Here is an 11,580-nt window from a genome sequence, read left to right on the forward strand (position 1 = left end):
TATTATATTGATTGCCATATTGTTAGATATTGTATGTAATAAACATTCCACACAGGCTTAGCTACAAGGTATACAGGATGTCATTTATTCAGTTTAAAACAAAGGTCCAGCATGTCAGGTTCTGTTTTCTCTGCCTCATGTAGCAGTGTAGTGATGCTTCTTCCAGTCAGTAAACAGAGAGTGTGTTAAGATGCTCACTGTAATCTACTTAGGATTTGTCATGGGAGCTTAGCTTGAAATGAACACTATTAGCACTGGGACTCTTGAAAACAAATAACTCACAGTTCAGTTCAAGATCTTTTGAACTTCAAAGCCATTCAAGAAAAATCATTCAGGACACTTAGATGCAAAAAGGAGCTTTGCACTCACCAGTCTGTGTTCTGGTCGTCGACGACCAGCAGGATCTTGGGCTTGCGTATGACAGGTTTGGGCGGCTGACCGCTTCCTGGGGGGGCTCCTTCAGCTGCGGAGGCTGCTGCCTTGGCGTGAGCGGCGGCGGCCACGTTCTGGGCCATCTGAGCGCTCTTTACCACGCTGGAGAAGGAGCTGAGGAAGCTCCCCGCGCCTGAAGCTGAGCCCGAGCCTGAGGCGGGGCCTGAGCCTGAGCCCAGACCGGGTGCCGGGCTGGGGGCTGGGGTCGGGAGGCTTGGGGGCTGCCGCCGCTCTATGGCCGGGGAGGCGGGGGAGGAGGTGGAGGAAGGGGAGGAGCCTGGAGGGGTCGTCCTCTGCAGATCCATCATGTAGCCGTTGGGGAGGTTGGCTACGAAGCTGCTGTCTGACAGGCGCCGGCGGAGGTAGTTCATGGTGAAGGGCTGGTGGTCCGTCAGGCCAGAGGAGAGGCGGAGAGTTCCTGAAATCCTGCAGAGGACAAATGTAGAGAGAAAGGATTCGTCATGATTGATATTTGAAACTGTAATAGATATGTAGATGGACAGATAGGTGGGTCGTAGTAAGTCAGTCTGTGACACTGCTGTTTAAAGCTGCTCTCATATCTATAAAGGGTTAAATGCAGGGTCTAATAAGTGGCCATCACAATTGCATTCCAATTTCCATGAAATACACTCCTTGTACAGTTGTCATGTATAGACACTGTTTTTGTAACAGGTTAAAAACACCTTTATTTTTGGTTGATACTTCAGGGAAACGCCCCTCTTATCCCCATGCAAGGCCGGATTAGTACCTCCAGGGGCCCGGGGCACAGAGAGCTCAGGGCCCCTCAACCCACGTTCCAACGCGTAAAAACACGCCTACCCAACATGACCAATATTTACAATTTTCATTCAATCTGGCATGTCAATCGCACACCCATTTGTCAAAGGCAGGGACGCAGCTACATAGTTCAAACAAAGTAGGCCTAGCCTTTTGCCCTTTCAGTCAAACATCACAAGACAAGGATACAATGGATAAGATCTCAAGACAGTGTATGGCTCAAGAAGACCTAGGTAATATCACCCAAAACCTCCGAGCAGCACCCCACTTCAAAGGCAAAAATATGACTGGCTGGCTGTACAAGTACACGAGGAGTTCTATTTGTCACCAACATCGAGAGTTACAAAAGTAAAACATGTGTTGAAAGTATGTGGTTGCTCAACTAACGGTACGTCTACACTACAGGCATCAAAAAATGCTTTCAACGCTTCGCCCATTCACTTGAATGGGGTGACGTAGAAGATTTTGAATCTTCGCCGAACTGCATTGTGGGGAGCATGGCATGGCTTTGCAAGCATCACGAGCATCTATCGGCATCAAAAGTTGAACAATGTTCAACTTTTGAGGCTTGATGCTTGGCATCAGCCAATGAAATCCCGTTTATGCAAATCCCGCAGTGCAAGCGCAGCCAATCAAACCGCGTGCAAGCTGGGAGAGCCAGACCGCAGTTCATTTCCTCATATTCCAAACGAGATATTACGGTAGCAAATCACCCGGTTCTTTACGACCGGAACTATTTACCGGGATACAAACCGGAGGAACCAGGCATGGAGGGAGGTGGCAGAGACAGTGGGTGAAACTGATAGTTTTTTCGCCTGTTTGGAGAGTTTATATCCAGTTTACTTCGTTTTAACATTGCTATTGCTTTGTATGTCGGGGGCGGGAGATTCATGTGATTGGTTGCTCGCAAAAAATCTCCAAGCTTCAGACACGCCCAGCTTCAAGATTTTTTCATGCCTGTAGTGTAGACGGGCCGTAAGTGATCAGTATATGTGATAGAAGATATTATTGTGTGTGTGTGTGTGTGTGTGTGTGTGTGTGTGTGTGTGTGTGTGTGTGTGTGTGTGTGTGTGTGTGTGTGTGTGTGTGTGTGTGTGTGTGTGTGTGTGTGTGTGTGTGTGTGAGAGAGAGAGAGAGAGTGAGAGAGAGAGAGAGAGGGAGAGAGAGAGAGTGTGTGTATGTAAGCAATAGAGAGAGAATGTGTGTTTGTGAGACAATCCCTCAAATCACTGGATCTTACCTTTTAGAAGTGTTTCTCGCCCTTTTCTTTGCAAAGTCTGTGATAAGTTCATCAGAATCCTAACATTGCTCGCTAGCTCAACAACATCCTCAGGCTCCGTGGCCGACACTGTTCCTTGTGGTTGCTGGCCTAATTCGTCACTTTTAGCTTTTTTGAAAATGCTATTTATTGTTGGGAAATGTTTTAATGCAGCCACCACTCTCTCTTCCTATTCTTTCCTTTTCTTTCTTTCCGCTGCCCTGCTAGGCGTTCGGCTGCTACCGGCACCATCCATTTCTTCAGCTCACGTGACACAATGTCAATGTGACATGAGTGAAGGTGGGGTTGTGATTCTGCTATAGACCGCCGCCACGTAGTGATAAAGTTGAGCGTAGTGATAAAGTTGAGCCCTACAGTACAGAGACGGTTTAGAAAATATATTAATTTGACCCTATAGAAAAGCTGAATTATTTATTGTGGCTGAGAGTGAGTTTCATTTAAAACAATGATGAGTGAAGTGCCCATACAGAAGATAAAAAGAAGGTTGCGAGATTTAATGAACGCACTGAGCAACACAAGTCTGAAGAGGGCTCTGCAAAATGAGCTCTACATTTGGTAGCATCAGCAGGCCTATACATAAATGATCAATCAAGTATGAGATAACATGGTTCTTAATATACAATATTTATTGGAAATAGTATTATTGTGTATTTATTTCCGAGACCATAATGCTTTGATTAATTAACGAATATTAAAATGAATAAATAATGTAATATTGTAATTTCTGTTCTTCAGAACAAATTCCATATAGGAAAAGGAATGGTGCATGTCAGGAAATTTGAAAAGACAGTTTAGGTGGGCTGGACATTTATTTTGAAGTATAATTTGTGAAGAGTTATTAAGAGGCTCATCAAAAATATTTAGGATGATGTTGACAGAGAGCGCTGGCCAGTATTCCAGTGACACAGCAGAGATGAGGCAGAGTTGCAGCAGTGATTCACAGCTCCTCACTTTGTAGAGCAGATAAATGCCGCGGGGATAAGGAAACAGTTATGTAACACATCAGAATCAGAAACAGGTTTATTGCCAGGTAGGTTCGCACATACTAGGAATGTGACTTGATGTCATGGTGCATACATAAAATATAAAAAACAAGAAATCTAATAGAACCCAAGAAGTGTGGCAGAGAAGACACATTCAAACAAATGAGCCATCAAACTGCAGCCGAGCACCCAGGCAAGGGGGAAAGAAAGCCTAAAACCTGATTGGAACCAGGGCGCGATCACAGTCAATGGAGCTTGGAGGAGATAAAAGTGCATTTCTTATTGAGGCGCCTCAACATAAGGCGGATGTTCCTGGTGTTTGAGGCGGTGTCTTGGAGTTAAAGAGGGGGGGGGCTCTATAACAAGCCCTCAGAAGAGGAATAGGATGGTGTTAATGTAGTCAGACCATCACTTACAGGAAGTCTTTATTTAGAGGGAGGGTTGAAGCTTCTGCAGCTCCTGATGTTGTAGCAGAAGTTTAATGATGTATTCAGTGAAAGAAGAAGTTCTCATAACCTTTTGCTTTAGTAAAACTAGCGATACTACATTGTAAAGAAACAATATTACAAATAAAGTAGAGAGTATGATAAACGTATTATCATATACTGTATACATATCAGATGTATATATATATATATATATATATATATATGTATATGTATATATATATAATACATATGTACATGTACATGTATATATATACGTATGTAAATATTACAGTTTTAGATATAATATTGTAGACACAATATTGTGTCATCAGGTAGCAGGAATATTAGTCCTGTTACACATGTTTGTCTTGTTTGGGACTTTTTTTATTGATCTCTTTTGTTATGTGTTGAATAATTGTACCTTTTTGTTCCCCAAACTCTGGTTCAATATTTAACATGCGAAAATGGTAAGAGGTTATCACATGTTTATAATTCAAGTCCTGATCTAAACATTTTAAGTTATAAAAAGACATACAATATTTCCTACTTTACTTTGCTTAAGCGGAATACTTAAGTAAGTAAAGCCATAAAATCGTTATCCACCGGTGAAATCCGTAATGAGCTACCTCCATGCCTTACCACAGCATCTGGCTCTATATCGGACAGGGTTTCTATGTTAAATTGTTTTAATGAGAATTTTGTGTCCTGTGGCTCTCTGTTTGATTCTGTCACTAACTCTTTTTCTGTGAACACCCCAATCCGTGACTCTGAACAATGCGGTCTGGAAAACCCTTTCAGTTTTACTCCTTTTACTATTGATGTTGTTCGTGAAGCCTTAACCAAGCTAGATCCTAAGAAACCGGCTGGCCCGGACAACGTAGAACCTTTCTTTTTAAAGATAGCTGCAGATTTTATTGCTCCACCTCTCACTACTCTTTTTAACCTCTTCCTCAGCACAAATGCAATTCCAAAAATATGGAAGTCAGCTTATGTCCTGCCTCTACTAAAAGGTAGGGAGGCCACTTTATTAAATAGTTATAGGCCCATCTCTAAATTGTCAATTCTGGCTAAGGTTCTTGAACGCCTAGTGAGTGAACAGGTATAGGTGTTTTTATGTACAAATGAAATCCTGTCTAAACATCAGTCAGGCTTCAGAAAGCAACATAGCACCATCACTGCCACAATGAAAGTGGTGAATGACATTACGAGTATCTTACACAAAAAGCCGAGTTGTGCAGCTCTATTTATTGACCTGTCCAAAGCATTTTATACCGTCGATCATCGCATCTTGAAGCAGAGGCTACTCAGTATTGGCATGTCCAGCCATGCAGTGGGGTGGTTTGTGAACTACCTCTCTGAAAGGTCCCAATGTGTTCATTTTGATGGGCTCACTTCTGAGTGGTTAAACATTACTAATGGTGTTCCTCAAGGTTCTGTTTTAGGTCCACTTTTATTCTCCATCGATATCAATAGTTTAGGTGAAAATGTCGATGGAGCAACCTTACATTTTTATGCGGACGATACCGTGATGTACTGTGCAGGTCCCTCCATTAAGGAGGCTGTTGTTGAATTGCAAGCTGTTTTTAACATTATTCAGACTCAGCTCTCTGAACTAAAGCTTCTTTTAAATGTTGATAAAACCAAGGTAATGCTTTTTTCAAAAGCTAAAAAGACACCAGAGCCTGTTTTAGATATTGTAACTACTCAAGGAATAAAACTTGAAGTGGTTACCTGTTGTAAATACCTTGGTATCTGGCTTGATGATTGTCTCACTTTTAAACGTCATGTCAATAACCTGCTTAAAAAACTGAGGGTTAGGCTAGGTTTCTTCTACAGGAACAAGTCCTGTTTCTCGCCTGAGGCCAGGAAAAGGCTAGTCACTGTGACCTTTTGACCTGTGCTGGACTATGGTGATCTGATCTATATGAATGCACCTGCCCTACCTGATCAAGTTAGATGCCGCCTATCACAGTGCACTGAGATTTGTGACAAACTGTAAAGTATTAACCCATCACTGTACCCTGTATGCAAGGGCAGGTTTGTTTTCACTAACTGTATGGAGGCTGATGTTAGGGAAACTTCCATCCTACATCTGCTCCCTGATCTCACGGCGAATTGTAAGTGGAACCTACTTGAGCAGGTCACCCTTGAAAAAGAGATCAATGATCTCAATGGGATTCACCTGCATAAATAAAGGTTTGAAATGAAATTAAGTAAAGTACGTAAAGTTAACGGCAAGTTAGATCCAAAACATTTTTAAATACTTTTTTTGCCACAATAACCCTCAATCTAAGACATAACATCTTTCCACAATCCTTGTTTATCTTTTTTTTTTTCGATTTGACTTCAGAAATGACATGTAGGGTAGTTTTATTTATTTATTTTTCCTGACACAACTTTTACTGCATCCCAAAGAAAATTAAAAGAAAGGAAATTATTTGAATGTTTTTGCAATGACGTGACCTTTTCCTCATTAAAATATATGCAAATATCACAGGAGCACAAGGATGTTTTATGTTTGGCAGGGCACGAAGGGCTGCGTATTGACCCCTAACTTCAGTGGACGCTTCGAGAAATAAACAATATATTTGGTTCTTCTTTTCCCTGGTTAAGTGGCCTAAGGTGACTTAACTTACTGCATTACCACCTGACCATATCTCCTCACTCATAAAGGTGTTTAGGCTAACATGCTAACAGTTGCCTATTGACATCAGTGGTGAAACTTCGGACCACCTTGAAGTCCCACATTCACACTCAATTTAGCTTCACTTTGGTCTCCACCAACTTCTAAAGGAAATATCTGACTCTCAAGCAGCTGAATTACCCATGGAGCACTATGCTAACATCATGCAGGGTTACGTAAGTAGAATGGGGGCCAACAGCAGAGACCCTCTCAACATTTATGGGTAGGCTGATGACTTTCATTTTTTAATAAAGCTTATAGTTAGGGCTGGTTCAGGCTCTGCTTGAACCAGCTCCTAGACTGACAGCTAGCTCCTCTCTCATCCTCTTCCTCAATCTGCACTGTTTGTGTTCCTCTCTATCTGGGTGCACCCAAAGGAGAAGAAGGTGAAAGTCCTCCGAGGTCTAAGGCTATAATACCATATCCAGCCAGTCCTAACTATAAGCTTAATCAAAAATCTCCATTACCCGTCTGTCCGTCCTGGGAGAGGGATGCCTCCTCTGTTGCTCTCAGAGGTTGCTTCCTTTTCCACAGTTAATTATGGGTTTCCTGGAGGGGACTTTTTCCTTGTGCGCTGTAAAGGTCTAGTGAATGCTGTAAAGCCTCCTTAGACACATTTGTAATTTGTGCAATTGAGCTATAAAATATATTGTGATTGATTGGAATGCTAAACGCTCCACTGTTACTGTGCCTTTCTGTGGTCTGCTGCTGAACAAGGAGTGAACTCTGGATTCATTTACAGAAAACTGTTGCTGTTGCTGAAAACAAGTTATGAGAGCATTTAGAAGATGAAGAGGAATAAAAGTTGTCTGGTAAAAATACCAAAATGTATAAATACAGAGTGGTGAGGGTTTGTCACTACAGAAGCCCTTTTAACTCTACGAGATATTTATCCTTGCTAATATAAAAACATGAATAATTGCTGCTTTAAAACATTGTTTCCTTCTTCATTCTCTCAAGACGACTTGTAGATTTGGGCAAGCATCACTTTAAAGAAGCAAATATTGCATTGTTCAGCAGTGCATTAATAACAGGTGGTGCTAGAGTATCTTTTGAACAGAGCACATCTTAATGGTAACCACAGAATAGGTCACTCAATGATTTGGCACATGGAAGAGGACAAATATATTAGATATGGCTCGAGATAAACACTTAGGGTAGCCGGGTCATGATCCGAAGATGTGGTAATGATCTTCACACAGTATTTGTTGTCTTTAAAGAAAGTCTATCAGTCTTTAATACGTTAGTGACTGATGATCAGTTTACTGGCTCAGGGCATTGCAGCACAGCACAGCAGATGCTTGTTGTCATGAGGAATAACATATTGTTGGATGTAATATGTCTTGCAGTACAGGGCTGAGTGGACAATCCCAACACAGAGTGTGGAGGGGGGGGGGCTTCCCCTGGGAGTTATGCGTGTGTGCCAACCGCCAAAAGGCTCTCCACTAGCAGCTCCAGTCAAATTATAGACAATTGCTATACACAAGTTATTGAGCCGTTTCCGCTCTACATCCTGAACTCCTCCCTTCGATGCAATGCACTTCCGTTTTGGCGGACTGGGTTTGTTTTGCTAGCTAGCTCCGTTGTGCCGACAAAGCACTGATATCGCAGAGACAAAGAGGTTATAACAATTACAACATGAAGAAAAGTGGTTCGGGAACTACGTGTGCGGTAGTTGGTTGCAATCACTCGAGAAAGCACCTGAACGAGTGGTTAGATAGAGAGTGCTACGACCACAAACCAGCACCCAGCACCCAGCCATGTTGTTCATTAAATACAGATAAACACAACAAATACTGCATGCATTGTATTTTTTAATATTATATATGAATATTTTCATAGTGATGTAATTGTGTGGGCTGCTTTTATATTTTAATTTGTAATACCTGTTAGGATTAAACATGTGATCTTTCTTGTTGAAGCCATTTCTTTAGTTTCCTCTCAACAATTAATTAATTCAGTGTTATTTATGTACAGTATGAGCTTAATATGAATGATGAACTGTGTTAAAAGAAATTGTAGCACTCTAAGGAACATATGAAATGCAATAATGCAATAACAGTGCAATAATGAAATTAAATTACATCAAACTTTATTTTCACTCAAACAGTACAGGCACATATGATATATTGCACAGCATAAAGAGATCATGTAAATTGTGCATTATGTAAACAACAGACAACTGTTGGCTCCTGTGGGCATGACCTAAATAAGGCAGTTTATTTTGGTTTTATGCTGGGCCACGTCGTCATGTTATCCTCCCAGTTTTGCACTGAATTCGGGTGGGGGAGAGTAACGCCATCTCCAGTCAAAGAAGTAGAATCGTGTTCCCAAGCTAGCATCACTGTTAGCATCGAAATCGCTGTGTTTACACCAGTGCCCGTCTGACTGTTTACATCGGTTTACACCGACAGACGCTGTGCAAAAGACTTCCGGCGGAAATGAAGTGCATTTGTGTAGTGTCATGGCGCTACCCGTGTTTTGGCGCGTAAACTTGTCTATAAAGCAGGCAGAACAAAGAACAACAAGCGGTGGCAATTACAGTCAGAGCCTGATCTCCAGCTCCGCCCCCTCTGTAATCCCATTGGACAGTTAAGAAATCACTATCTTTACACCTCTGGCACATTCACCACTTTTCCAACGACCAATAAGCTGCTTTCCCTCTGTGCCTGAGGACGACTGAAGCTTTTAAACCCTTAAGGTCTTTGTCTCTAAAAAAACACAATTGGTCAAAACAAATACCAGAGAAATACCAACCCAGTCTCACAAAAAAAAACGTGTAATACCTACGTTGGTCCACAGGGCAAGACGTAGTATATTTTTGCGTCGGGGCGAACCACGCCTCTTAGCTGTGATATAATGAGCATATATCACGGCCTGAAGTGAGCTATTGCTTTTATAAAACGGTTACCAAGTGTGGCAATATGAAAGAAAAATACACACTCTAATTTAAATAGTTTTTATTACTAAATAATGATGTTCAAAATAAAATAGTCCCTCCGTTTCCTTCTGCACAAAACATAGTGCGAGGTGGTTGCTATGCAACAACACTAACAGCTAGCGAACATATTAGACAGAGAGCATTGATCCATTATTTGGCTGTTTATTTAAATTAATGTGTATGTTGCTGTTTATTGTGCACCCACTGAAAAACTGTCCAGCATCAGTAGAATGGCTTACGAGGTTACTTTTATAGGTTGAGGTTGTTGTAGGCTGTTGCTTTGCGTGGCGAGAATATTGCTCCACTTTCTCCGGTCCCCGAGATTCGGCTTCCAGTAGCTCTGGAGAGAGCTTTCGCACCTGTGGCCACTAACGGTCACAATTTCTCTGCTTTGTTTCAAGACCTGCATCAGAAAGCTTTTGAATGGTGGTACTTTTCCAGTTCGTTTACCTGCTCTTCACGTAGCTCTGCATGTCGTCGTTTAGGTGCTTTTTTTCTGGAGATAGGCACTCCTCAATCCACTCCTCCATAGTAAGACCCCCCCGGAGGTCGAAGTTAATCTTAAATGTTTCCATCTTATGCTTTGTAAGTTTGTTTCGTAACGGAAGAAATGTAAATATATTTATAAAACTGACAAGTCAAATCAAGAATTCTGATTGGTCGATAGTGTTTTTGCCGACCTCTTTGATAACATATTCGAAAACATCGTTGCTTGCTTTAAAAGTAGCACAATTCATTATGTCAAACCTTGGAAAGTATCTAGATATCCCTGCCCTAATGCCAAAGGAACTGCACACTGAATATGTTTTGCCGTTTGATGTCTATGGCTGGACCGCTGCGTAAAAAGGAGGGTTTCTGCCCTGTTACTTCTCCGCTGCTTTCTTGTTCCAGTATGAAAAGCAAACTGCAGTCAGTTTGCTTTTCAACCCAACGGTATACTGTTTTTCTCAGACGCGGAGGGATACTGACTTGTTGTGAAAACTAACTTACAATTCTACCCGTGGTATATGTTCAGTATATCACGGCTAAGAACCAATCAGATTGCTTGATTTGACTTGCCCGTTTTATATTCAAATAACCCTCTCAAGACGTAACATGGATACCATTTATTTTGCTATTAATTTCTAATGACCGGTGTCCATGTCACGTGATCACAAACTTTACCAGCGTGAGAAAAACAAAACATGGCGGTACCCGACTTATTTTTAGTGGAAAATCCTAAATTGTAGGATAGTTGGCCATTAAAATGCTTACCAAGATTATTTGAGTTCCCACCAGGAGAACATATATGCTACGTATTTTAACTATAGAGGTTGCTCTGCGTGCACCCCCTGACATTTTGAGATTGATACGTCTTTCCCCCTATTAATTTATATTGAACAGCGTCCATGTCAAGTTATCGTCAACTCTCACCGGGTGAAAACAGTATGTCCGGTCTCTGCGTTTTCATAGTAAAACCGGAAGTATTCCCCTGACTGTCAAATGATTTTACAGTGATATCTGCAGTACTCATCCACTAAAAGACATCAGTTTATCTTTGTTAATTACACAACATTAATTGGTTTAAATTGTGTACAAGAATGCTTTTGTGTTTTTCCCTTTTGATTCTGAGAGATACATTTCTTTTCAGAGATTTTGATAGCCGACAACATCTAATTACCCGTAATCCTCAGCTATCGTTGAAGCTCAGTGATTGGATATTTTAGCCCAATACACGTTGGGATATGGTGTTTATGCGATAAGAAATCCGAGAAAAAATTAAAATAATAATACTTTATTCTGCGGGTGCTTTTCTCTTTAAAAGTCATCACATAACGGCATTGTGATACACGGTTCGGCTGCATTAAATATTACACATCTGCCGTAGTTCTCTATTTATAGAGCCCTGATGAGAAGACCTTTGGACAAACTGAAAGACCTCTGACAACAAAACTGAATATGTGACGTGGATCATAAATAGATCACCAATTAAAAAACATCTTCAATTTATCTTCACACAATACGTCTCCTTGCAGTATCAACATTAATTCGGCTGACTTTTATATTTGATCCAATTG

At 41.3% G+C, this 11,580-nt stretch overlaps 1 protein-coding gene across 2 annotated transcripts in view; it reads right to left on the reverse strand.

Moving 5' to 3' along the window:
• Positions 1-11,580, reverse strand: part of LOC307023033 (synapsin-3-like) — a 95,816-nt gene that overhangs the window by 73,356 nt on the left and 10,880 nt on the right. For both annotated transcript variants that reach the window (XM_079656027.1, XM_079656026.1), the window contains exon 2: positions 370-858. In XM_079656027.1, the coding sequence (XP_079512153.1) occupies positions 370-803 (434 nt within the window). In that variant the 5' untranslated portion in view covers positions 804-858. The remainder of the gene's footprint in view (positions 1-369; positions 859-11,580) is intronic.

The sequence above is a fragment of the Notothenia rossii genome (genome assembly GCF_949606895.1).
Source record: "Notothenia rossii genome assembly, chromosome: 10".
Taxonomy (NCBI): domain Eukaryota; kingdom Metazoa; phylum Chordata; class Actinopteri; order Perciformes; family Nototheniidae; genus Notothenia; species Notothenia rossii.